This window comes from Corapipo altera, unplaced genomic scaffold (assembly GCF_003945725.1).
Source record: "Corapipo altera isolate COAL_440 unplaced genomic scaffold, ASM394572v1 51, whole genome shotgun sequence".
In the NCBI taxonomy this organism is placed as follows: Eukaryota; Metazoa; Chordata; class Aves; order Passeriformes; family Pipridae; genus Corapipo; species Corapipo altera.
This window is the reverse complement of record NW_020884892.1, coordinates 3,049,234-3,072,670: the sequence shown is the minus strand read 5'-3', so window position 1 is coordinate 3,072,670 and position 23,437 is coordinate 3,049,234. Positions and strand designations below refer to the sequence as shown.

Sequence of the window (23,437 nt, the reverse complement as noted above, 5' to 3'; positions counted from 1 at the left end):
TGGGTTTTTTATCACTGAAGTCAGAGAAAATTTCTGATCACTCAGTGTTTAAACCTGAGAGCCAGGCTTGTCAGTGCTTAAGTCTGGGATTTTCCAGTAAGCTAAAAGCTTTCAATCAGAGACCTTTTAATCTCCCCTTAGCAATCAGGCTCCATGCCACATACTACTTCTGTTTCAAACGCAGAAATGGCATAATGACCACTCTGTATTTGTTACAGACATCTTTTAAAGAGCTGTGGCAATCACATGAATTAATCACAATGTGTTTTTACTTCCTTTGTGCGTTTTTGGAAGTACACTTGCGCTGTGTGGTTCACCTGCCTGTTTTGGGTTTATCCCAAAAATAACCTAGTGACCTCTTCAGATATGGAATCATAGAATCATTAAGGCTGGAGAAGACCTCTGAGACAAGTCCAACGTTTCCCTGAACAGCAGCATGTCAACTAAACCATAGCACTAAGTGTCATATCCACATTTCTTGAACACTTCCAGGGATGGTGACTCCACCCCCTTCCTGGCAGCCCACTCTGATGCCTGACCACCCTTTCAGTGAAGAAATTCTTCCTGATGTCTGACCTGAATCACCCCTGGCAGAGCTTGAGACCATTTCCTCTCATCCTGTCATTTGTTGCCTGAGAGAGGAGACTGACACCCACCTCACTACATGCAACCTCTGTTCACATGGTTGTAGGGAGCAGTAAGTTCCCCTCTGAGCCTGCTTTTCTCCAGACTAAACACCTTCATCTCTCTCAACCACTCCTCATGATTTACTCTCCAGACCGTCCTCCAACTCTATTGCCCTTCTCTGGATTCACTCCAGCACCTCAATATCTGTCGTGTATTGAGGGACCCATGAGAGTTAGGCTGAAACTACCATTCTGTTGATATCTGTCCCAAGAGAATATTCTCTACAAAGAATAAGCTAATCGTTTATATAGTATAAAGCCTCCTTGAGGCTCAACCGTCGTGTCAAGAGCAGTTACTCCTATTTGTTGGGTTTTTTTTCATAAATATTTGTTCTATTATGGTTCATCAATACATTTTCAGAAACAAATCAGCTTTGCAGAAAGGCCTGAGAAATTCAGGTCATATTCCGCAGGACCTTTGAAGGCTTATGTTGAATACTTCTAAATTGAAGTATTTCAAGGCACTTGATTCTAGAAAAATGGCAGAAAGCTTCCCAGTCCTCTGTTTCACTGGGTAAAGCCCTTGAGAAGCATTTCTCCTTCACCAGTGATGCAGGGCTAAAATCTGAGCTTGCTCCTCTCTGTTGTCTCAGGCTGTTTCTCTAACAGAGAAAACAGACACTTCCCCCTGGCCATACTTAAATTACTGAAACCTCACTTCATACTTTCTCTAAGCATTGTAGGATTACTGCCCAGCCCTCAGCAATTAGAAACAACATACTTAAGTTTATTGTTACTTGCTAATCCTTCCATAGCATTAAGTGGTTCTGAGTTTTTGTGGTGATGGGGAAAATCAAAGCATTTTTTCTTTGCCACCTCTGTCTTCTCTCTTGACAGTCCAAAACCATTGTACTGGAATGAGAATACAAAAGAAGTTAAATATGAGGGGTTATAAGCAAAAGCTCTTTATGTACAAAAGATCGGAGTCACAGCTGATATTCTAGTGTTGCTTGCATTTCTGCCTTTTCCCTTCATGGTTACAAAGATGCCTGAAAACTCAACTGGCTATGCTGTGTAATCCAATTATTCATCTAAAAGAATAGATGCTTAGAGAAGTAAGGAAAAGTTAAGAAAATGGCCTCAAAGAGACATTTCACATATGAAAACAAAACCTTCAAGCACAAATGTTCCATATTTAGTCTTGCTGGGTTAAAAAGGAAAGGATCCATGTCATTTTTTTTCCTTTTTCTGAAAGGAGGGAGTCACACAAGGTTAAAGAAAATATACTGATTTTGTGGATTTGTTCTCCTTTCTGTGAGACAAAATGAAAGGAAGAGGAGCAACCTGAGCTGCCTAATCTAGTCTTCGTGTCTGTGACAGGGGGTTGGAATTAGGTGAACTTTAAGGTCCCTTCCAACCCAAGCCTTCCTATGATTCTATGAAAAGGGCTTTCCTTGCAGAATTTCAAGGGAAATAGTTTAAATTATCTTCAGTCAGAATGCTAAGATGTCAGAGAACATATATAAAAAAGATATAAAAAAAGAATCTAAATGTCAAGGATACTTTTAAAACAAAAGTTTGTAACATACCTACTGTCCACAGGAAGAATTGTTTAATATAGCTGCTTAAATCTTCACATCAGAATTGACCTCAACTATCTCAGTTTATGAGTTAAAATTTACAATTTAGAAGTTTGGTATTGCAGGTTGCTTTGACTGGCTTTTTGTTTTAGCAGGTGATTTGCTTTAAAAAAGAAAAATATATAAGCTGTAACTTCATTTACAGCACTAAAAAAAAAAAAAAAACTCACCCCCAGTTACCTTTGGTCTTGGTTGTGAACTCCATGGGCTATTCAGACTCTTGCAGATTAAACAAAAAATACTCTTTTAAGTTTTGGGGTTTTTTTACATAGAATTTCTTGCAGCATCTGTATGTATCCTTTTTTTGGGTCTTAGTCTTTAAGTTGTCTCATGTGAAGCTTTGGGTTTGTTTAACATGCAGTTGAATGGAGAGGGTTGTCATTGCTCATAGAGCACAAATGAAGTAGAGCAGAGAACACTGAATTGCACTGGGCAGCTTTACTTCCCATTATAACTTGTACCTTTTGGACAGATTATTAATTTTGAGGGGCTTCTCTGTTAATAAAGATGGGTTATGATGTGCTTTCAGTATAAGTAAAAGGTTTCTTCCTTTCTGATGCTTATTTGTTTTGCAGTTTATGTGCGGTAAAGTGAGTCTTTTGTTTAATAGATATATCAGATCTATTAAATGAGACACTGCAAAGTCATTCTGACAGGATTGACAGACACAGGAAGAGGGCTCAGCTGCTGTTGACTTCTAAACTCAATGACAGCCTTAAAATAAATAATCCAGTACTGTGTGGAAAGACAGTGAATGTCACTTTTAAGTTGGTTGTCAGAATAAATACTGTTTGATCACTGGCTACTGCAGGACCCTTGTTATTCTGGGGTCCTGATCACATGGACTGAGAAACTATAGATAACATTTAGGTTGTATAGATATTTTTATGGGTCTCCATAGTGCATTCTGTTAAAGTTTTTGTTTAGGAAGTGCTATACCAGCAATAAAAAATACTCACCCAGACTTTTTTATATATGCGTTTGCACACACCACAACTGTATTTTTTCCGTCCTGGTTGCTTTGTGGGATGTAAAACTTCTAAGTTAAAAAAAAAAAAAACAAAAAAAAAAAACACCAAAAAAACCACCAAACTAAACAACAAACAACCCAAAACCAACAAATTGTCTTTGGTCAGTTTAAAAGTGATTGTGATGTTTGTTTTATATAAATACTTTACCTGCTAATTCACGTTAAGGCTGTAAAATTGGGGGGGGGGGGGGGTTTCTCTCTGGTATTTACTTTGTTAGTAATCAATCTCTTGTTAGAAACATTTTGTCAATATTAGTAAATACTTGCTAGTGATCATATATTAGTGATTTCCTTCTCACTCAAGAGGTAATGACTTGGTAGCTAAAGTTTATAGAGTATTTTCCAAATACCATTAGCCCTGAGTCTGGCTGTGGTTAGAAAGAAACAATTTAGGCACTTGCTGTTGATGTCCTGTGAACTGTGTAAAACACTACCCCTAGCCAAACTTACATGAAATACGAAACCATAATGGAATAGTATATAACCAGGATTGTTCTTCAGTTTCCATTCAGAGATCTTATTAAAAATATAAATGCCATTATGAAATGTAAGACTGGTTTAGGTCATGGTTATGGTATTCATACATACTTTTGAATCTTAAAAACTACATATTTCTGCTTGTAATGTAGTTCCTATTTTCATTTCCTGCCTGAGAGTTAAAATTATAGCATTTATATTTGTGCACATCTGTTGTTTTGAAGACATTGGAACTTGTACAGGTATAGCAGCTATATAACCCTCTAGTCAGCAAGTTGCTTGTCCTTTATTACATTTCTATCAGTGAATTCAAAGGTCCAGAGGCAAAATATTAGGCAACAGAAGATAATGAAGAGGAGTTTATATGACAAATTGGTTCAGTACCTACACCTCTGATTCTTTCATTGATGCTTATAAGGTCTTCAGCCTTCCAAACTATAGGTATCATTTTAAATACAAAATTCCCATATCCACATTTACAAAGTGAATAAGGAGCTCAGTGATGAAAAAAATCCTAAATGAAAGTCAGTATGGTTTCTAAGTAATGAACAAGTAGAACCTCAGTTGTCACTGTCACATGGATGCTTGTCTATATCCTTCAAGATTTCTTCTTTTCAAAGGTGGAATGTGTAATAAGCATTGCTGCTCATAACTGGTTTATTTCTTGTTTTTTTCCACTTTCCTCTTCCCCCCACAGTGGAGCAGATTACTATGACTATGGTCACGGCCTGAGTGAAGAAACATATGACTCTTATGGTGAGTGGCTTTATGAGCTGAATGACTACAGTAGTAAGACTCTTGAAAAACATAATCAAAGAACAATTTTCATAAGGGAAGTCTCAGTTCTGCAGTGGATAACAGCTGCTCAGGGATTCCTGTGCTGTCACAGAGCTCCTTGTGTGCTTATTGAGAAAAATACTGAAAGGGGTCTCTGAGGTCTCTTAGATAATGTAATTGTGTGAAACTAAAATCAAAGAAATAGAAAAAAAATCAAATCTAAATCATGCTGCAAGCACCCATTTCATGTCACATTTAATGAGATTTAAAGAGAAAAATGGGAGTGTAGGACATTTTTCCAGAACTTTTGGCTGCCCAAAGCAAATGCCTCTAGTGTGATGTAGCTGGCATTGAGACTTGGTACAAGGTAAGAATATGCTGAAGCTCCCAGCTGAATCAGGACCTAATTGAGTGTGTTTTAGTCTTGTATGGTCTTTTTGTATTAGTTCATTTTCATGCATCAGTCTTGGGAAATCAAGCAGGGAGTCATTATGTAAAGGTTAGGGAAGTACTTTAGGTAGCTAATAGTCATGAGGGCAATGGGTTACTGTATATTATATAGAGACAAAACAATGCATAATGAAGCAAAAAACATATGCTGGTGGTAAAGACCCCTTTTTTTTTTAATACAGAAGTCGGGTAGTGACAGGTTTAATTAAAGAAATCTGTTATAAAGAAGCATAAAGCATGTTAAAAGGCACCTTTGCTTAAGAGATAAATGTTAAATCTCTGGCTGGAGATTAGAGAAATATAATCTAGGCTTCTCAAATCTCAAACATCTGAGGGTTGTTAGTAACTAGTGTAAAAATTGTGATTCTGGGTAATGAATGCTTCAATGATTTTAGAGCTCTACTAAATTTTCCATGGTCTATTTCTCTAACTCCATTTGGGTGCTTCCTGCTGAAAACTAAAATGACCTCAACGAAGTTGTGATAAATGCACCTAATCCAGTAGTTTGCCCAACATCATCTGCTTAAACTAATTATTTTGCTTAAGGGGAAAGTCAGTTTATCAAAAGAAGGTCATTTGGAATTCCTCAGTCCCCCAGCACTTTCAGTTGGTGTTGATAGATATATAGCTTAAATCTTTATTTCAGCATTAAAATAAACTGTTTGCCATTATAAGCCTGATACTTATAAGACTAGTTCATTAATGCAAAATTGATGGGGGTGAAAATGTATGAAACTGCTTAATGTAGATAGACTGATGGGGAAAAATATGGATTGTGGTATTCAAGGTTGGAAATATGGATTTTTCATTGCTTTTGCATTTAAAGTTGGTTTTCTATTTATCAAAGCACAGCCACTCAGAATATTAAGTGATGTATTTACTCAAGTTGAGAGGAAGACTATAAATACCTTGAAGAATAATTATGGGTTGCAGCCACTGAAGTTTTTGCACATATAAACACTTATACATTTTATTTCTTAACTAGCTGACATTCAAGTATATCCTTTAAATGCAGAGTTAGAGACTAATAATCTCTACATAAAGAACATTAGGTACCTCAAACTAAAATTCCTAAGACTGCATAATGAACAGATGATTGGCTCGTGCTGACCAGGAGGGAACTCAGATTCCCAGGAGGTACTTGAACTTCCTCCTCTGAGAAACTCAGGTGACAATCCAGGGAATATAGGACGAATATCAATCTTTTTAGGATTTGGAGCCCTGAACAGCACCAAAATGAAAACTGATAAACAGTAAGGTAACTCGTTACCCTACTGATTTGACCAGTTGCTCTAAGAGGATCCAAATATACCCCTTAAACTGTTGCCAAGACAGCTTTTTACATTTGAACAGTTCCTTGCAGTGGTGTTTAAGAGCTAGGATATTAGTTCTTCCCCTCAGTCAGCTGCCCTTACTATTAGGCTCAGGTTCTTTCTCTTTTTTAATATAAACCTTGCAGTCTGTGCAATGAGGAAGCACAAGAGGTTGATTCTCATGTGTGTTATTTTGTTATCAGATTCCCATGGAACTTGCCTGAGGTGCAAGTTTAATTCTTTCAGCCTTACACCAAATTTGAACTTGTTCCTTTTACCTCCTAGGCAGATGTCCTGACCACCTAAGTATTATTTATAACCTGGACTATGCAGGCAACCACCTACATTATTAAAAAGTAGCTAGGATGAGGCTTCTGTGAGGAGATGGTGAAACTTAACCCTTGATGTATGGGATTCTTTTCACCTAATTTCAGATACTTCCTGTTGGAGCAAATTTCCTTAGTGTTCAGGGAGTTCTTTGATTTTATTCTTTTTGACTACAAAGCAAAGTGATGCCTCCATTTTAGTCTACCATAGGTTTGGATTCCACCCTTAGTTTCTGAATTGCATTTGAGGGCAGGGCAATTCTAGTAGCTATGGAAACACATACACTATTTTAAGGTCTATTTACTTTTGGGGTTGGGTTTTTTTTGTCTTTTTTTTTTTTTTTTTTTTTTGCGGGGGTGATATAAACAGTTATACATTTTATTTTTTAACTACCTGACTAGTCTGATTTGTTTACTTGCTTAAATGTGCCTACATACTGTTTCATTATACTCTGTGTTTGGTCCTGTGTTTTCCCTCTTGTAAATGCTTGGCACAGTAGGTCTGACTCTCATTTAAGATAATAATTTTGCTACCTTTTTTAATATTTATTACCATTAAAAGGTGGTAGGATTATAAAGCATTAAATATAGCACGTTTTTTACAAACTTATTTTATAGTCAAAATACTCCTTGTCCTTTTAATTTCTTTTATAATCTGCCTTCCTGTTTCTTGCATTTTAGACGAGATGTGTGTTTACAGTGAAATGGAATATTGGCCTTAGGATGTTAGAAACCACAGGTGTTTGTAGTGATACTTGAGGCTTTGGTTGCATATTTTGGATTAGGTCTAAACTGGTACTGATGCAAAGAAACTTATTTCTGAGGGCATCTTATTTGCTTATACATAATTCATACCCTCCATTCATTTAATCCCAGTGTAATTATTGATAGGTCTGCTACTGGAGCCGACACTTCTGTGCATTTGCAACAAGCAGGTCCAGCTGAATGCCAGAGCCCTAAATATCTTTGCCATTAGCTTATCACATTCTCTGCTCTTATGTGATGAGAAATCATTATGGGGTGGCTCATATAGATGTGTTATACCCAGATTTTTTGGTTCAAGTGTTAGACGTCACTTTGTACACTCCGGTTTTGGTAAGCAGAATGTGGTTATCTAATTAACAGTTAAATAAGGGAAAAATAAGTGCAACATCTGAGAACACTGGAAGGGGTCTAACCATGTTTTCCTTTCTTGTAGGGCAAGAAGAATGGACCAACTCACGACACAAGACACCTTCTGCACGGACAACAAAAGGAGTCTACAGAGACCAGCCATATGCCAGATACTGATTGTACTGTCTGATGTTGTGAAATATCCAATCTCCACCAGTCCTGTATACTGTTCAAAGTAATTTTTTCTATGAACAATCCCTTTTTATTAACTCAAAGTGCATAAAAAATCTGAATGGATGGACTGAACCTTAAAATATTTTGTTGAAAGAAAAACCTGGACAGAAAGATATGTAAAACAAGGAACTTTGTTATTTCCAAACTGTATTTGAAAAAATAGGTGATCAAAAAAATAACCTTTGATTAACTAGCATTAAACAAAAAATAGGTTTACTAAATACATTAGTCCATTCTTTATAACGTAAGCGTAGCCTTTTATTTTAAAGGTTTTCAACAATTTAGTTTTTAGTTTTTATTTTCAGCCATTTGCTAGATTTTCTCTTTGCAAACATGAATAAAAAGGAAAGCAAACTACAAATGCGAATAATGTGGTATTTTGTAACTCAAGTCTTGAAATGTTCTGTAGTGTTAAGCAAAGTTTTACCCTTGCTTGATACTAAATAAACTTTTGAAAGAAAAATCAGTGTGTGTGAGATTAATTTTATGCTTTATCTTATAATAAAACTTCATAAATAGTAGTAAACAGGGAGAAATGTTTAACAGTGATCAGCATAAAAGGCTCATATTAAACACTGCGCAACTTCTTTTAAAACAAAATGGTTTAAACCTAAATGTATCTCTCTATATACTCACAGTAGATATAAATGCTGTTTAAAGTATCCAAATGGTATGGATCTGCTTGAGTGCCACATTAAATCAAAATACTTTTGTTAAAAAAATGGTTTAAAATAGCTAATGAATTTTCTGGAAAAGATGTGACTAGTTTTCATCTTGTTGAGCATTTTTTCACTAGTGCAACTTTGGAATTTTTATGAGAATTTTGATACGTTAATGACCACCTCGCTCCGTGCTGGAAGCAATAAACACAAAGCTTTTAAAGACTTTCTGACTTGACTAATTGAGGTCGCTTTCGTCAGAGGCAGAGGATGTGTAACCCTTAAAACGGTCTTCATTTGCCAAGGTAAATAAATCAAATTAGATTTTAATCTCACTTAAGTTATCTCAATATAACCAATAAAAACAGGGAGGCTACAACTTAGAAAGTTTCCTTTTAGAATGTAGGAAAAGCTTTGAGGACACCTAAATTCTCATTTTAAAACGTTTAATTTGTATCAGTAATCTAAAAAGCCTTAGTTTAGCTAGTTAAATTTGGACAAACTATTCCCTATTAAACAACTGTAAAACCTCATAACCAGTAGTTTGTAATATATTATTTTTACATAAATTCTAGTAACTTAAACATTACAAATGCTTTTTGTTAAGCATTAAGTTTCTATTAATTATAGTTTGATTTACATTGTTTTCTTTAGTTTTTGTTTGAAATTCTTTGAACTTTAGTAAAATTACCTCTTTTTTCCTCTCTTGTCAGGAAACCCACCTCTTTGGACAGCCAAGAGAACAAAAACCTTAATCTTCTGATGCTTTGGTAGGTATCTTTACTCATCTGGGAAATTATTAAATAAATAATGAAGCTTTTATCAGGTCCTTAATTCTTAATTCTGCACAAGACCTTAAGTATCATTGGCTCTGTTCAATTCTGGTGGGAAAAGTAATAGTTTTAAGCTACCCTTAATCAGGACATTAGGCTGTCACAGTGTGTGGACACTCCTCTGGCTGTGTATTGAAAGGTATACATAGTTATGATAACATTTCAACCAATTAAATATTTCATTGCACAGAGGAAGCTGAAGAAAATATATGTAATTTGATGCTAGTACTGTTAAAATGGGAATTTTAAACTCTAATCTGGTCAACAAACATACCTAAAACTTGAAAAACACATTTTGTAGACTGATTTTCCAAGTCAAGCATTTCTGCACAAGTTAGCAGACTGATTTTTGGCATAAATTGAAGGAGAACAAATCCGTTGAGAAACATTAGCTTGAAGAATAGCTGACTCTATTGTTTAACTGTATTTATGCTCAGGTGGTGTATATTTTAAATAGAAATAAGGGGGTTTTTTCTATTTGGAATGGTAATTCTCCCTGCTAACGTCATGATCTCAGTGCCTTTAGTTGACAAGGCTCAGATAAATAGAGCTTTGTACTGTGAAATACTGCATACATTGCACTGCCTCTGTATACCACAGTAAATTTAAGAGGCTGCTGTCACATCCTGAAGGAACCTTTTGTGCATACAAAATGGCTTTAGAACAGTTTTGAGTGTTTTAAGGGTTTAAATCAAAGGACTCTTTAAGGGTAGGAGAGCTTGGAGAAGATTTCTGCCCTTTGGGGCTCAAGGGGCAAAGATTTAATAACAGCTGCTAGAACTGCTATGGTAAAACTGAATATATAAATATCTTTTAAAAATATAGTAGAATTGGCAAAATCTCTGTTCACATCTTAAATCACATAGTATGATGAGTTACATAGGAAGCATTCATCTGCAAATATCAAGTGTTATATTAAACATATACAGTGAAACTTGAAGGGTTGAAACTAAAGTATCTAGTGGCAGGGATGACTAGTAGATAAATAAGTGAATTCAGAAGTGAGTTCAGTGTTCTATACTGTCAGCTCAACTCTCTTTTTTTTTTTTTTAATGCCATCTTTTCTTGGCTCCCTCAGAAGGGAGGATGAATGTATCAGCAAGCATGTGTGCCACTTCTCTGCTACTATGCCTTGAAGTCCAGAAACTTAAATTGGTTTAAGTTCCTTTTGGCAGGGGAAAAGTGTGTTTCCCTGATAGCAGAGGCTGTTTGGGTGCATAATTGAATGATTACCATATGGTTTCACAATATAAATTAAGTCTTCCTGCTTCCAAAGCTCCATGTTGATAACTCTTGAAATCTTTCTTTCTCCTAAGAAAATGTGTTTTCATACCTCTTAAAAAACAAAAGGTATCAATTATCATGTCCTGTAGAGCTGTGCACTCTATAAACTGCATCAGTTCAAACAGTTAATAGTAGATACTCTTCGAAACTATGTATTTGCAGTGCAAAACTTCTCTTGACAGTTCCTAAAATAGCATACACTAGCAGTGTTCTGCTATTGCATTTTTCCTGTGAGTTTTTGTTTCTATAATCCCTAAAGTGAAATCCATTAGATTTTGAACAGAGAGGAAAAATAATCTGAGAAGGTCTCTAAATTAAAAAAATAAATCAATATAGGGGACAAATTAACCTATAAGTGTGTTTTCATTCTAGTAGGGTTTTGTACTTTGACACTAGTCTGTTATTGTATGTTACCAGTCAAGCAAGTAATGTCAATGGTTATAATTAATCATATCATTAATTTGCCTTTATTGAACCTTTTTATAACATTTGCACTGAATTTCAATGGTAGTTTCTGCAGTGGTTTCCATAAATCTACATACGTTAATTATATGCATAATTGCCTGATTCCACAGCTTATAATCTTAACAGTCTTCAGAGAATTCATGGTCACCAGTCTTAGGATATGTACAAATAAATTGTATTTTGCTCTCTTTCAGGAACTTCTGCCATGTTAATTATGGACTGCTTAGAGCATTGTACTTATCCGTGTGCCCAGACATCACCGAGAGGCTACGGAGTGTGAAAATCCTGTCCAGTATTTCTTGTATTAAAGCCTTAAAGTGTATAACAGTATACACTTTTTAAAATAATTGTATATTTAAACTCTTAACTGTATAGTGATGCAACAATGTTTTATTTGGAGCTCAATAAAAAATTTCCATCTAAGTTCCTGTTACGAGCAATAACGCGACCTCCCGTTCCTTCTGCTCCTTTAGTGACTGTTTTTAGCCTTATGCAGCAAGTGTTAGAGAGTGTGTGAAGTCTCATGACTAGAATTTAAATGCTTCTGGAAATAGCTTGTCTAACGTATGAACAACATGGATGAGTTAAAATGAAGATTGGTGGTTTATGCTGAGGCTTTTCCTAATAGCTGATTGTAAACAAGTCTGCTTAAAACAAGACTCTTGGGTAGAAATGATGCTCCAACTTCCATCACCTTCAAAAGCATGAAGGTGTTTAATCCCTGTCAATTATACTATGCTGCTTATTCTCTTTCACTTGGTGTTTGATGCATAGAAATGTTTTCTCTAATACACAGTCACAGGTTTTCTAGTAGTAGAGTCTTGGATGTGGTTTTTACACCTTGATAAATCTTGTATCCAACAGTCATGTTTCCTCAGTGCTTTCTGGTTTATATTAATTGTGATTGTGATAATTTTTAACAGAAATAAAACTCTGATAATTTAGTTTGTGTTCTTTTTCCTAAATACTGCTTGCAAAGCACGTGTGTTTCCATTCCTCTGTTATGGTTCCGTCTGATGCGTTTTTCTTCACTGAATCTCAAATTCATCCTAACAAAAGTATGATTTGGTTCTTTGTTCTGTTTTGAAAATAAACAATATAAGATGATAATTTCACACCAAAATGCCACCTCTTTAACAGGTTTTCATAACTTCTAATTCCATATACTGACCATTGAAAAATGGCTTTGACATTATGGGGATATGGCTAAAATTAGGATTTCCTATTAACCGTGTCATCAATCAAAGAGTCTTGAGTAAGAGATAATTTTTAATACCTGGAATAAACTGACCATAAAAAAAAAATCTATATTTTTAAACTTCAAATATTTAAGGTGATTTTATTAGCTGATCTCTCAATCTGGAGAAGTTTTCCCTACTGTCATCTTTTACTGTGCTAAAACTGCATTTTTAAAGTGTTTTCCACAGCAAGCAATAGTAATTATTTAAATAAATGAAAAGCAGAATCAAAAAAACCCTTTGAAAAAGTGCAGGAGATATATAGTAATCATTCCCTTCAGACTGACAGGCACAAGCCTCTGGAGTGGAACAGCACATACCATTTTAAATGCAGGCCAAATATAAAAACTGTATATAGATACTGTGTGGGGAATTTAGATAAGTAGAATGCAATTTCACTTGCTGTAATTTGGACTGGACACCAGGATTACCAATACAAGCTCATTTGGGGAGTGCTATGAACAGTTCAAGGAGTGAAGTATCAAGTCTTCCACTCTGGAGTTGTGAACGACAGAGCTCCTTAATGGCAATACTGAAATACTTTGCTAGTATGACTTAGCTTTGATAGTCACTTATTAAAATATTTCACAAATATGATAGTTTTTCTGAAATCTTATTTCATTACTGAGTGGTCTAACACAGGAACCACTGGGTTCCAGTCGAGGTGGGCTGACTGCAGACCATCCAGCTGTTTATGTTACAAGTACTTTGCTTTATTTCACTGAAAACTTAAGCACTGATTATCTCCAGCCTTTGCAGCCTGGACTTCAGGCCCTTTCAACTCAAGCTGTTCTCTGATTCTATGACTCCATTTCTGCTGGGTTTTATTATCACTAGGTAAAAACTAATGTTCTGTGGTTGTGTTTTGAGTGAAATCTGGGACTCATTGGAGTAGCTCTGTCATTTACTTCAAGAGCATACATAGACATTCATCTTGCCTGTGCTGCAGTGACTTTACAGTGGGACAGTCCTGATGACAGTTCCATGATACCAGTTCTCCATGACATCACCTTAATTAAAAGGTTTTGGGCAAGGACATAAGCCTGCCTTCGAATTAATTGTCCAGTCTGCATCACAGCATTTCCAGTAGTGTCTTTGCTGTCTTGGGGATGTCCCCACATTTAGATACGTAATAAATGGCATGAAATAATGTCCCCTGACTGTTTGAATTAGAACAACTTTGAGGTCATTTATCTTTCTAAGTGATGTTGCAGAGCATGGATTTCAAATTGGAACTTCATCCTTCTGGGCAAAGGAACTAGAAGTTTAAAGCTCAAAATGCAATAGAAATTTGAAATGATTTGGGATAAATAGAATCAAATCTGTTCTTAAGAGTGGTTCTGCTTCCATTTCCCCATCCAGAACTTTGCCATTTTTTTAAAACTATTTTAGCATTATAATTGGATTTTTGTAGTAAGTTCACAAATGTGTGCTAAAAGACCAAAGTTGTAGCAGAGTTTCCAGGTTACCAATGTCCAAGAACACCAGTGCTGTTGCAACTGAAGTAAATGCACAGCAAGAATCAGAATATCTTTGACTTTTTAATTTTATGAGAAAGACTAATTGGATGAAGGGGCTGAGAACTATTTTTACAAGCTCAGCAGTTTTGCCCAAGACAACTGCATTTGTTTAATGAGAAGAAAAACCCCTTCGGTAATGGAAATTTTTGAAGGTATTTAGTATTAAAGCAGATATTGCGAAGATAAATGTTTGTGCAGCCTCAGATACTTCATTGTGTGTTGACCCTTGTCTTCAGGCAGGTTTTGTACATGATTGCAAGTCAAGAGAACGTCTCTGGCAAACTTCGATTTTGAAGATGCTTAAGCTGTAGCCAAAGGCTGAAATAAAGCTGCTTTGCTGTGTGGGTTTTTTTTTTAGGTTCATCATTGGGAAAGTATTAAAAAAGTACGAAATGTCGACATTCCTAAAAATAGCAAATCAGGGAACAGGCTTAAAGGAAAATTTCACTTTTCAGTCAAAGATGTACTTGAAATTGTGAAATTAAAATAGTATATGTTTAATAAAGGTTTATGACAAAATTTATCAGGAATCTATATATCCAGTAATCAAAATAGCTTATGCTTTTTCAAGATAGAAAGCCACTGAGCTAGAATTCCTGACTAAACAAGATTCTGATCTTACTACCCAGAGTAAAATTAAATATAAATCAATCCTTGCAGTTGAGTTCCTGCTTTTGCAGAGCTAAATACTAAACCAGTTTTTTATGCCTAGAACCATTTGGTGTAAAATAGCTTAGAATCAAGAAAGAATTTTCACCTGAAGTGAAATTTCAGCACCTTTCTGAAGATAAAGGGAAGTTGTAGGGGTTTTTTTCTGACCTCCATAGACTGATTTTTTTTTTCTCCCTCTTACACAAAACATAGTGAACTGCTCCAAATGCTTACTCAAGCAGTAACCTGTGAACTCAATAGTTTGTTGGCTTCTATGGCAAAAGAGTAAGTGATAATTTGTGCTCTTGCTGTTGATCTGGTTGTGAAAGATCTTTATGCCCGAAACATCTCATGAACATGAAACACTTTTTATTCATTTGATTATTTACTATGTTTTTCCACTCTTCTATTAAGAGTTGGGTTTTCTTAGTGTGGAGGTTTGTTGTCTTTCTTACTGAGAGAAAATATGTAGACTCCATCTCACAGAATTACTCTTATTAAGGCTATATTAAAAAAGAAAATAAATACATTTCTCTCTTAAGTTCTTTCTTCTGATAATGCAATTACCAATTCAAAAATCAATGGGTAAAGCTGGTCTTGCTTCAAATAGTGAGATTGCTACGGAATTATGCTGCTAAACATGCATTCATGGCTTTGGGCTTTTGCTAAATCATTTTGGAATGTTATATTACAATATAAATATTTACAGTTTAAAGAATTCAATTGCCCTTTCAAGGTAGTTAATTACAACTTGAAATCAAATAAGATTACTAAATATCTAAAGTATAGTGAATGCTGTCTGCATGCATATTGGAAATCATCTGACTAATGTTGATTATCAGAATTACCCACCTGTGAAAATTGACCTTATTCTGTTTAGCAAAAGTTTCACTTTTTTATAGCATTTGAGGCTCTAAATTGAAGTGGTTTAAACAGAAAATTCCCTAAGATATTTAAAATATTCCAGGGATGATTTTCTAATACAGAATATTCATAAGAAAGTATGTGTGTTTTTTTCATTATTCACTTGAAGACTGTATTTTTTTTTTTTACATCAGAAACAAGGTCCCTCTAAGACTGACAGAATTAAGGAAGTATAAATCAAGAAAGCAGAGATGATCCTCAGGCAGTTACTTCTCTTGAAAGAACTGTGCCATGAATGCATTAGGGATTGTGGAAAAATGTTGTGGAATGTTTTGAGGTGGTGACCATGAATTGCATTTATTACACTAATTAGAGGTTTGAGGAAATGAACATTGAAAAAATAATGTAAGCAGATTGCACAACAGGAAACTGGGTGAGCAGTGGGGAAGACAGGTTTTTAAAAGCAGGCCAAATCCTAAAAGTTGTCTTGGATTTCAAATTCTGGAATAGAAGAGGAAGACCTCCACATCCTAGAGCATACCTTCCCTGAGCTTGCTTGGGAAGCCATGCAATAGCTGCTATTCATTAAGTTGTCTTTTTTTTTTTTCTTGGCTAGTTTTTTTAGAGTATTCCAGTTTTTATTCCCTGGAATTAACTCTTGATTTAAGCATATTTGATGTTAGGAAGTTGAAGTGATGCATCCTAGCTCTCTGCAGTAACTAACATTTTTTTTCTACTTTTATGTGGTCTGGCATTGGAATTCCTCACATAGTAGGAATATCTTCATTAATTTTTGGTGATATACTTCAAAGATATAAGCACATAACTTGTAAATGCCACGATCAATACCCCTTTCAAAGGTCACTTTGTGAACTTCTGAATAATATTTATATGCGTGTGTACATAATTTAACATATTTGGTAAGGGCTCTTCAGAAGAATAATTCAAAGGACAGAAGATGATATCTTGCTGTGAGAGTCTTAAAAAGCTTGATTATGGTTTACAATCACTCACACTGGGAGAAAATAACAAGTACTAAATGACTCTAGTAGTGAAAAAAAATAAGAACTAACACTGAGTAAAAACTCTGCAGTCTTAAATGAGAAATTAGACTCGAATGAGAGTGATTAACCACAGCAGCAGGCTACATGCAAAAGAATCGGCTTCTGTTGGTTTTCCTACATAGCAGTGAGATTGAATGATCTAATAACTGTGTCTGAACTTGAAAGTCATGGATCAGTGATTGTTGTATAATAATTCTAATCATCACAAGAAAACACTTTTTTTTTAACTGGTTTTCTGACTAGTGATCTGTGAGAGTTAAGATGATCAAAATTCCTTTTATCAGCAAGGATGAATACTCCATTTTGTGTGTATGTTATTGTGCATGTCTTACTGCCTTTACAAACTGAAAGCAATGTAAGCCGGTATTTGCTGATGATGACATACCAACACAACTCTTGTTCTTCAAGCAAGCTACATTTAAAAATTTTGGATATTACTGTGGTTACCTTACAAATTATACTTTTTGAATAAACAGCATCCACTTATTAAGTCAATAGAAGGATCTAAATTTTGTTAAAGAAACAGTCTGGAATTATCCATTCTGACTTATATATCTACCTCAGATGACAAATTCTTGACTGTTTACCCAGGCTCTGCTTATCATCAACCAAGAGAAACAAGCTCAAAGGACAAATCAACTTTTTGAGAGAGAAATACATTGAGCTCAAGGGACTGACTCACCCTCTGAAAGTACCTGCTTCTTCCCCCTTGACTCATGTTGGTGATTAAACTTATTTGGATATTTAAGCCTTAGATGTCTGAAGTGAAGAATGTTGAGTCCCACTCATATTTCTGTTCCAAAACCAGCTTTGTTGATACCTTGAAAACAGCAGCAATTGATAATGTCTGGGAACAAATAGATACCCAGAGAAAATCACTGGAGACAACTCTCATAGCAGTGGGTGTAGAAGACATGGTTTGCCCCACAATATGGAATCACAGAATCATTGAGGTTTGAAAAGACCTGAGATCATCAAGTCCAACTGTTAATCTAGCTCTGACAAGTCCACCACTAAACCTTGTTTCTAAGCAGCATACCTGCATGTTTATGAACACTTCAGTGATTCTTCCACTGCCCTGGGCAGCCTGTTCCAATGCTTCACCACCCTTTCAGTGAAGAAATACTTCTTAATATCCAATCTAAACCTCCCCTGATGCAACTTAAGGCTGTTGCCTTTTGTCCTAGCATTTGTTAACAGGGAGAAAACTGACCCTCTCCTGGCTACATCCTTTCAGGTAACTGTAGGGAGCACTGAGGTCCCCCAAATAGAGGGGACTATTCCAAATAGGAGTAAGTGAGAGGTGTACATAACCATGTTTCTTACCTGCTGTTTGTCCTTCTCTCCGTCCATCCTTCCTTAGGCAAAAGCTTTATGCTCTGCTTGTAAGCGGAAAATACAGACTCTCTTTTGATGGCTTCTACTCCAAGCATTTCTCTGACAGCCTTCTTAGCATATGCATTTATTAGGATGTTTTCATGCTCAGTGTTTGTTTCCACAGCCGCCTGTTAAACATGGCCACATGTTTTTGTTTTTAGGCATCTTAAATCTCAAGATTTGCTAGAGTATTGGCTGAGAGGACTTGTATAAGAAGGAATTTCCCTTCCAACTCAGGATATTCAGTGATTCTGTGGTTATGCTATAAATGTTAATTGCTACTTAAAGAAAAGTTTTAAATTCTGAAGGAAAGTCTAAAGACTAGAAAAATCAGGTGAATTTCTGTGCATAAATACTCAGAACAACGGGAAGTAAAAGTTTTCCTCTTTTGGTCTATTTTCTGAAATATTACTATCCACCCCCACTAATAACCACTAAAGGTTACACAGAAGGAAAATAAAAACCTCCTGTGTGCTTGCCCAGTTATCCAGAACTGTTTAAATAACCTTATCTATCGTTTGGAATACATGCAGGAAATCTTTTAACGAGGAAACAGAAAATATGCAGCACTTCTGCTAATGAAAATGTAAGGCTTTATACCTCTGTGGCTCATAACATTTAAGGAATTCACTAAGTTTCAAATGCTGTTCTGTTAAGGAAGTAGTGATGCAGGTAGATAATTTTGCATGATCATTTTGCACTATACAGAAGAACAGCCAAAACAAGCCTGAAGTTTGTCATTGGTGCCATATTGGTGCAATATTCCTCAGAAACTGAAATTTTCCCAGGATAATTTGGTTTGTAGAAAAATGTGTATTGGGAATAAAATTACTATTTCATTTAAAAACAAATTCTTTTAAAACTTATTTTCAAAAAATGTGCTTTTTTAAAGGATGACTTTCTTTCGGGGCAGTGTACTAGTCACCATTTACCCAGCTCCTGAATGAAGGTAGTTGGGAGGAACCTAAGCCTCTACAGGTTCTTCCTCCTTTTCCTTCTTTAAAAAAAAGCTTAGAAAGCAGGTAAAAAATACTCCACATACTTTCTTCATGTTACTTTTTCTTCTCAAGTCCATCATGGTAAAAGAAAGATTGTGCACATCTTTATTTCTCCCTCAGCCAACAGGCTTTAGGACCATTACAAGTTCTGTTCAACACAATCTGCACAGTGTCAGTGTGTATTGAGGCTTCTGTGTTTCAGGGGTTTTGGGTGCAGGTAAGGTGATCTTAAGTCTGGCCTGTAGTTGTTCTAGGTTCCTTTATAGGCAGTTGTGGTAGAAAGCCACTGAAGAGAGAGACAGAGCAGCGTGCAAAGTATGATTTGTCTCTCCTGAGAAACATCAGGGCATGCCCCTCCTGGGCTAGGAGCCTCATTTGGTTGCCTGTTTTTACCTCACACCTCCTTCCTGACCCACATGAATGACTTTTGAAATAATTGCAGTTGTTTATATAGTAATAGAATTAATTTAGTAATGGATAAACACACTAAAGATGAAGTCTGTGCTCCCTCCTCTGTCTTCTCTCCTGTGCAAACACAGACTGTAAGTGAGCTGATTAGAAGTAAATTCCCAATGATCAGCCTACGTCAGCAGGAAAGTGTTGACTTCCTTATGCTTCTCCAACACCAGACCTATTATTGTCCTTCACTGCTGAAACCCTGTTCTGCTAATTCCAGTGAAGGACTCTGTAAGTGGAAATGCTGTTAATCAGACAGTGCTTGAGGAACAGTGCTACTGATTAATCATCCCTGCAGATCTTTTGTTCTACTACAGGTACATCTAGAGAACAGGCAACACTTTCAATTACATGCAGGCATTTATTTTTCAAGGAGTTTCTTAGTATTTAAAAAACACACCAGAAAAAACAGCAAATTGCAGATTAGTATCTGTTTTCATTTGACTACCTGCCGCATTTTAGGTCCAGTGGGCAGTCATCCATCTATATCTTTAAAAAAAACCCAACAGTCAGAATTTTAAGTTCCTGGCCATAATAAAGTTTGGTTAGAATGGAACAAGTCTTAGAAGATTTACAGCTTTGATTTAGACTACTCACCCAACTAAAAGTCATAGAATCACAGAATCAGCTGGGTTGGAAAGGACCTCTGAGATCATCAAGTCCAACCCTTGATCCAACACTGCTGTGGTTACCAGACCATGGCACTAAGTGCCACATCCAGTCTCATCTTAAAAACCTCCAGGGATGGAGAATCCACCGCTTCCCTGGGCAGCCCATTCCAATGCCTGATTACCCTCTCTGCAAAGAATTTCTTCCTAATATCTAACCTAAACCTCCCCTAGCACTGCTTAAGACCATGCTCTCTTGTCTGGCTGATAGCTGTCTGGGAGAAGAGACCAACCCCCACCTGGCTACAGCCTCTGGTCAGGTAGTTGTAGAGAGTGATGAGGTCTCCCCTGAGCCTCCTCTTCTCCAGGCTGAACAACCCCAGCTCCCTCAGACTCTCCTCATAGGACTTGTACTCAAGTCCCTTCACCAGCCTTGTTGCTCTTCCCTGGACCTGCTCCAGCACCTCAATATCCTTCCTGAACTGAGGGGCCCAGAACTGGACACAGTACTTGAGGTGTGGCCTCACCAGCACTGAATACAGGGGAAGAATCACTTCCCTTGGCCTGTTGGCCACACTGTTCCTGATCCAGGCCAGGATGCCATTGGCCTTCTTGGCCACCTGGGCCCACTGCTGGCTCCTGTTCAGCTTCCTGTCAATCCAAACTCCCAGGTCCCTTCCTGCCTGGCTGCTCTCCAGCCACTCTGTGCCTGTAGCGCTGCAGGGGGTTGTTGTGGCCAAAGTCAGTAGTCTTTAAGCAAATAGAGTTCAAAATTGTGTCATTTGAGTCATACAACTTCCTTGTGGATGAAGAGGAGGGGCAGGCCCTGATTTCTTCTCTGTGTTGACCAGTGACAGAATCCAAGGGAATGGCCTAAAGTTGTGTCAGGGAGTTTTAGGTTGGATGTTAGAAAGAGATTCTTGACCCAGAGGGTGGTTGTACACTGGAACAGGCTCCCCAGGGAAGTGATCACAGCACCAAGCCTGACAGAATTCAAGAAACATTTGGGCTACACTCTCAGGCACATGGTGTGACTCCTTGGGATGGTCCTGTGCAGGGCAAATGGTTGGATTTGATGATCCTTGTGGGTCCCTTCCAAGTTGGCATATTCTGTGATTCTGTGATATTTACAAATCGGGGCTGCTATGGTTATTTAAAAAAAAAAAAAGAAAAAAAAAAAAAAGATGTGTCTCTTAAGCTCATGGGTCAGAATAAAGATGGGGAGATGACTGGGGTGGGTTGGCCTTGGCCCACAAAGCTTCACTATCAGCCCCCTCTCTAACTGGGAAAGGGGAGAAAACACGACAAAGGCATATGGGTGGAGATGTGGAGAGGGAAACATCACTCAGCAATTACCATCACAGTATGGACTGAGATAGCTAAGCATTGCTTACCACACAAAGCTCAAGATCAGTTTGAATGTCTCAGTACTTAAGGCTGGTGGACCCTGGGTCGATACACAGTGAATAGGAGTCGCAGGACTGACTCACAGATTCTTGGAGATGGTGGTTTTGTTGTTGGTATAGATCAGACTCTCAGTGGAACTCAACAGCATCTGTTCACCCATGTCTACATCCTTTACTTAAGCCTGAATAGGATATTAGGAAAAATTTCTTCACTGAAGGGGTGGTCAAGTGTTGGAACAGACTGCCGAGGGGAGCAGTGGAATCACAATCCCTGGAAGCATTCAGAAAACATGTAGATTTGTGCTTGGAGACATGATTTACTGCTGGACCTGTCGGTACTGAGTTAACAGTTGAACTTGATGAACTTGGAGGTCTTTTCCAACCTTTATGATCCAAAGATTCTTACTTTACTGAAGAGGCCTGGAGGTTAGTGACAGGGTGAGACACTGTTGCCACCCAGGCAGGTCAGGCAAAACCTAGCTGTGCAAAACAGGTATTTCTGAGGACTGAAAACCTAGGGAAAGTACTAACAGATCACCTGTTCTCCTCCTGGTTTGAGCAGCAATTTGGGAGCCTCACAGGGACTGCTTCAATGTTCCTTCTTTGGGTGCCTTTTACATTTACCAATGCTTTAATTAGGTGTAGCAAAATTCCTTTATGGGCAAATCCATCCACACCTCCTAAGCCTCTGGTGAAGCTCATTATCTGTCTCCTAGATTTCCAGCAACTGTGTTAATTTTCACCCTGCACTTCCTCCTTTAAGAAGCAAGTAAACCATATTGCTGAGCCTTCTAACGTTCATCCAGAGCCAGGTATTTATCATCTCATTTCCCATTGAGTCTGTGGGTTGTGCAGCTTTTGATTCATATTTAGATTGCTGCCTTTCCTGTTTTCAGGAGTTTTTCTTTTCTTTTTTTTTCCCCCTTTTTTCTTTCCCCCTTCTTGTAAGCAGCCCAAGTTATTCACACCAGCAAACTCTGTCTGTAACCAGATATTGCTCATGAATGAACATGTATCCACTGTTATGACACCAGAACAGCACCTGCAGCAGCAGTGTCGAAGCAAAGGGCCTTGTGAGCTGGTGGTTGCCAGGCTTCAAATAAGATATCAAGCTTCAGGCTTTGCCACAGAGGAGTATTTAAACGCCCTTTGGTACAGGAAGCCTAATTTCCATCTCTGTCCCAATAATCTGAAAGGGTAATGACTGCACAGTTTGTCTAGCAAAGTTCCTGGTGCTGCTGTGCTTTCACGTGCAATTTTTCCTTTCCTGTCAAGTTCCTGTGTGGCATCACTATGTGTTATTACACAGCTGCTTCTCTTTACCCCAGAGAGAGCTGCATTTCAGCAGAAGACAAAGCAATTGCTGTTCTTCAAGCATGTGAAATTCCCTGGGAGTAAAGAACTCCTAATCTTCTGCCTTATTTGACTTTAAAATCTTTTTCAGACATCTGCAGATTTAAGATCCACGGTTTGGATATTGGTAGGGATGAATCCTTAAATTATTATATCCTTGCAGATGACTAGTTCTTTTCACCTCCCCCTACCCAGAAAAATATTTTACTGATCTCTTCTAGAAGAGACAGACCTTCAGGCTTACTGAATCAGACTAAATGTTTGCAATTAAATTTCAGTGTCCTAGAAGTCATTTGTGTTTGAAAATGAAAAAAAGATGGCCTTATGATCATACCAGATGTGCTCCTTCTGTCTGTTCTTGGGATGAGTTATATTTGATCTGAGTCTGTGTTTATTCCTAATGTAGTTTTTCAGATTACTTCCTCAGTTTATACAAAAAAATCTGACCTAAGTGTTTTGGTAAAATTAGATAATAAGTAAACAATCTATGATGCAAATGAGATGTTAAAAAAACAAACAAACAAAAAACCAAAAAACAAACCACCACAGAGCACATCCATACTCCAAATATCTATTTTTTCAGGAAGCAATATGTATCATCCTGGCAATTTCACATAACACAGAATGAGGACAATGAAGAAGTGACTCTGATGCAGATAGCTCTGTCAGATTAGC

The 23,437-nt window shown here is 37.0% G+C and overlaps 1 protein-coding gene across 3 annotated transcripts in view; it reads left to right on the top strand.

Annotated features, from left to right (window-relative positions):
• Positions 1–12,171, top strand: part of KHDRBS3 (KH RNA binding domain containing, signal transduction associated 3) — a 98,921-nt gene extending 86,750 nt beyond the window's left edge. For 2 of the 3 annotated variants that reach the window (XM_027645682.1, XM_027645683.1), the window contains 2 exons: positions 4,471–4,529; positions 7,838–8,449. In XM_027645682.1, coding sequence (XP_027501483.1) covers positions 4,471–4,529; positions 7,838–7,929 — 151 coding nt within the window. In that variant the 3' untranslated portion in view covers positions 7,930–8,449. Of the gene's footprint in view, positions 1–4,470; positions 4,530–7,837; positions 8,450–9,358; positions 9,416–11,421 lie in introns of those variants that run through there. The other variant, XR_003528051.1, reaches the window with a different exon arrangement.
• The last annotated feature ends 11,266 nt before the right edge of the window (positions 12,172–23,437 follow it).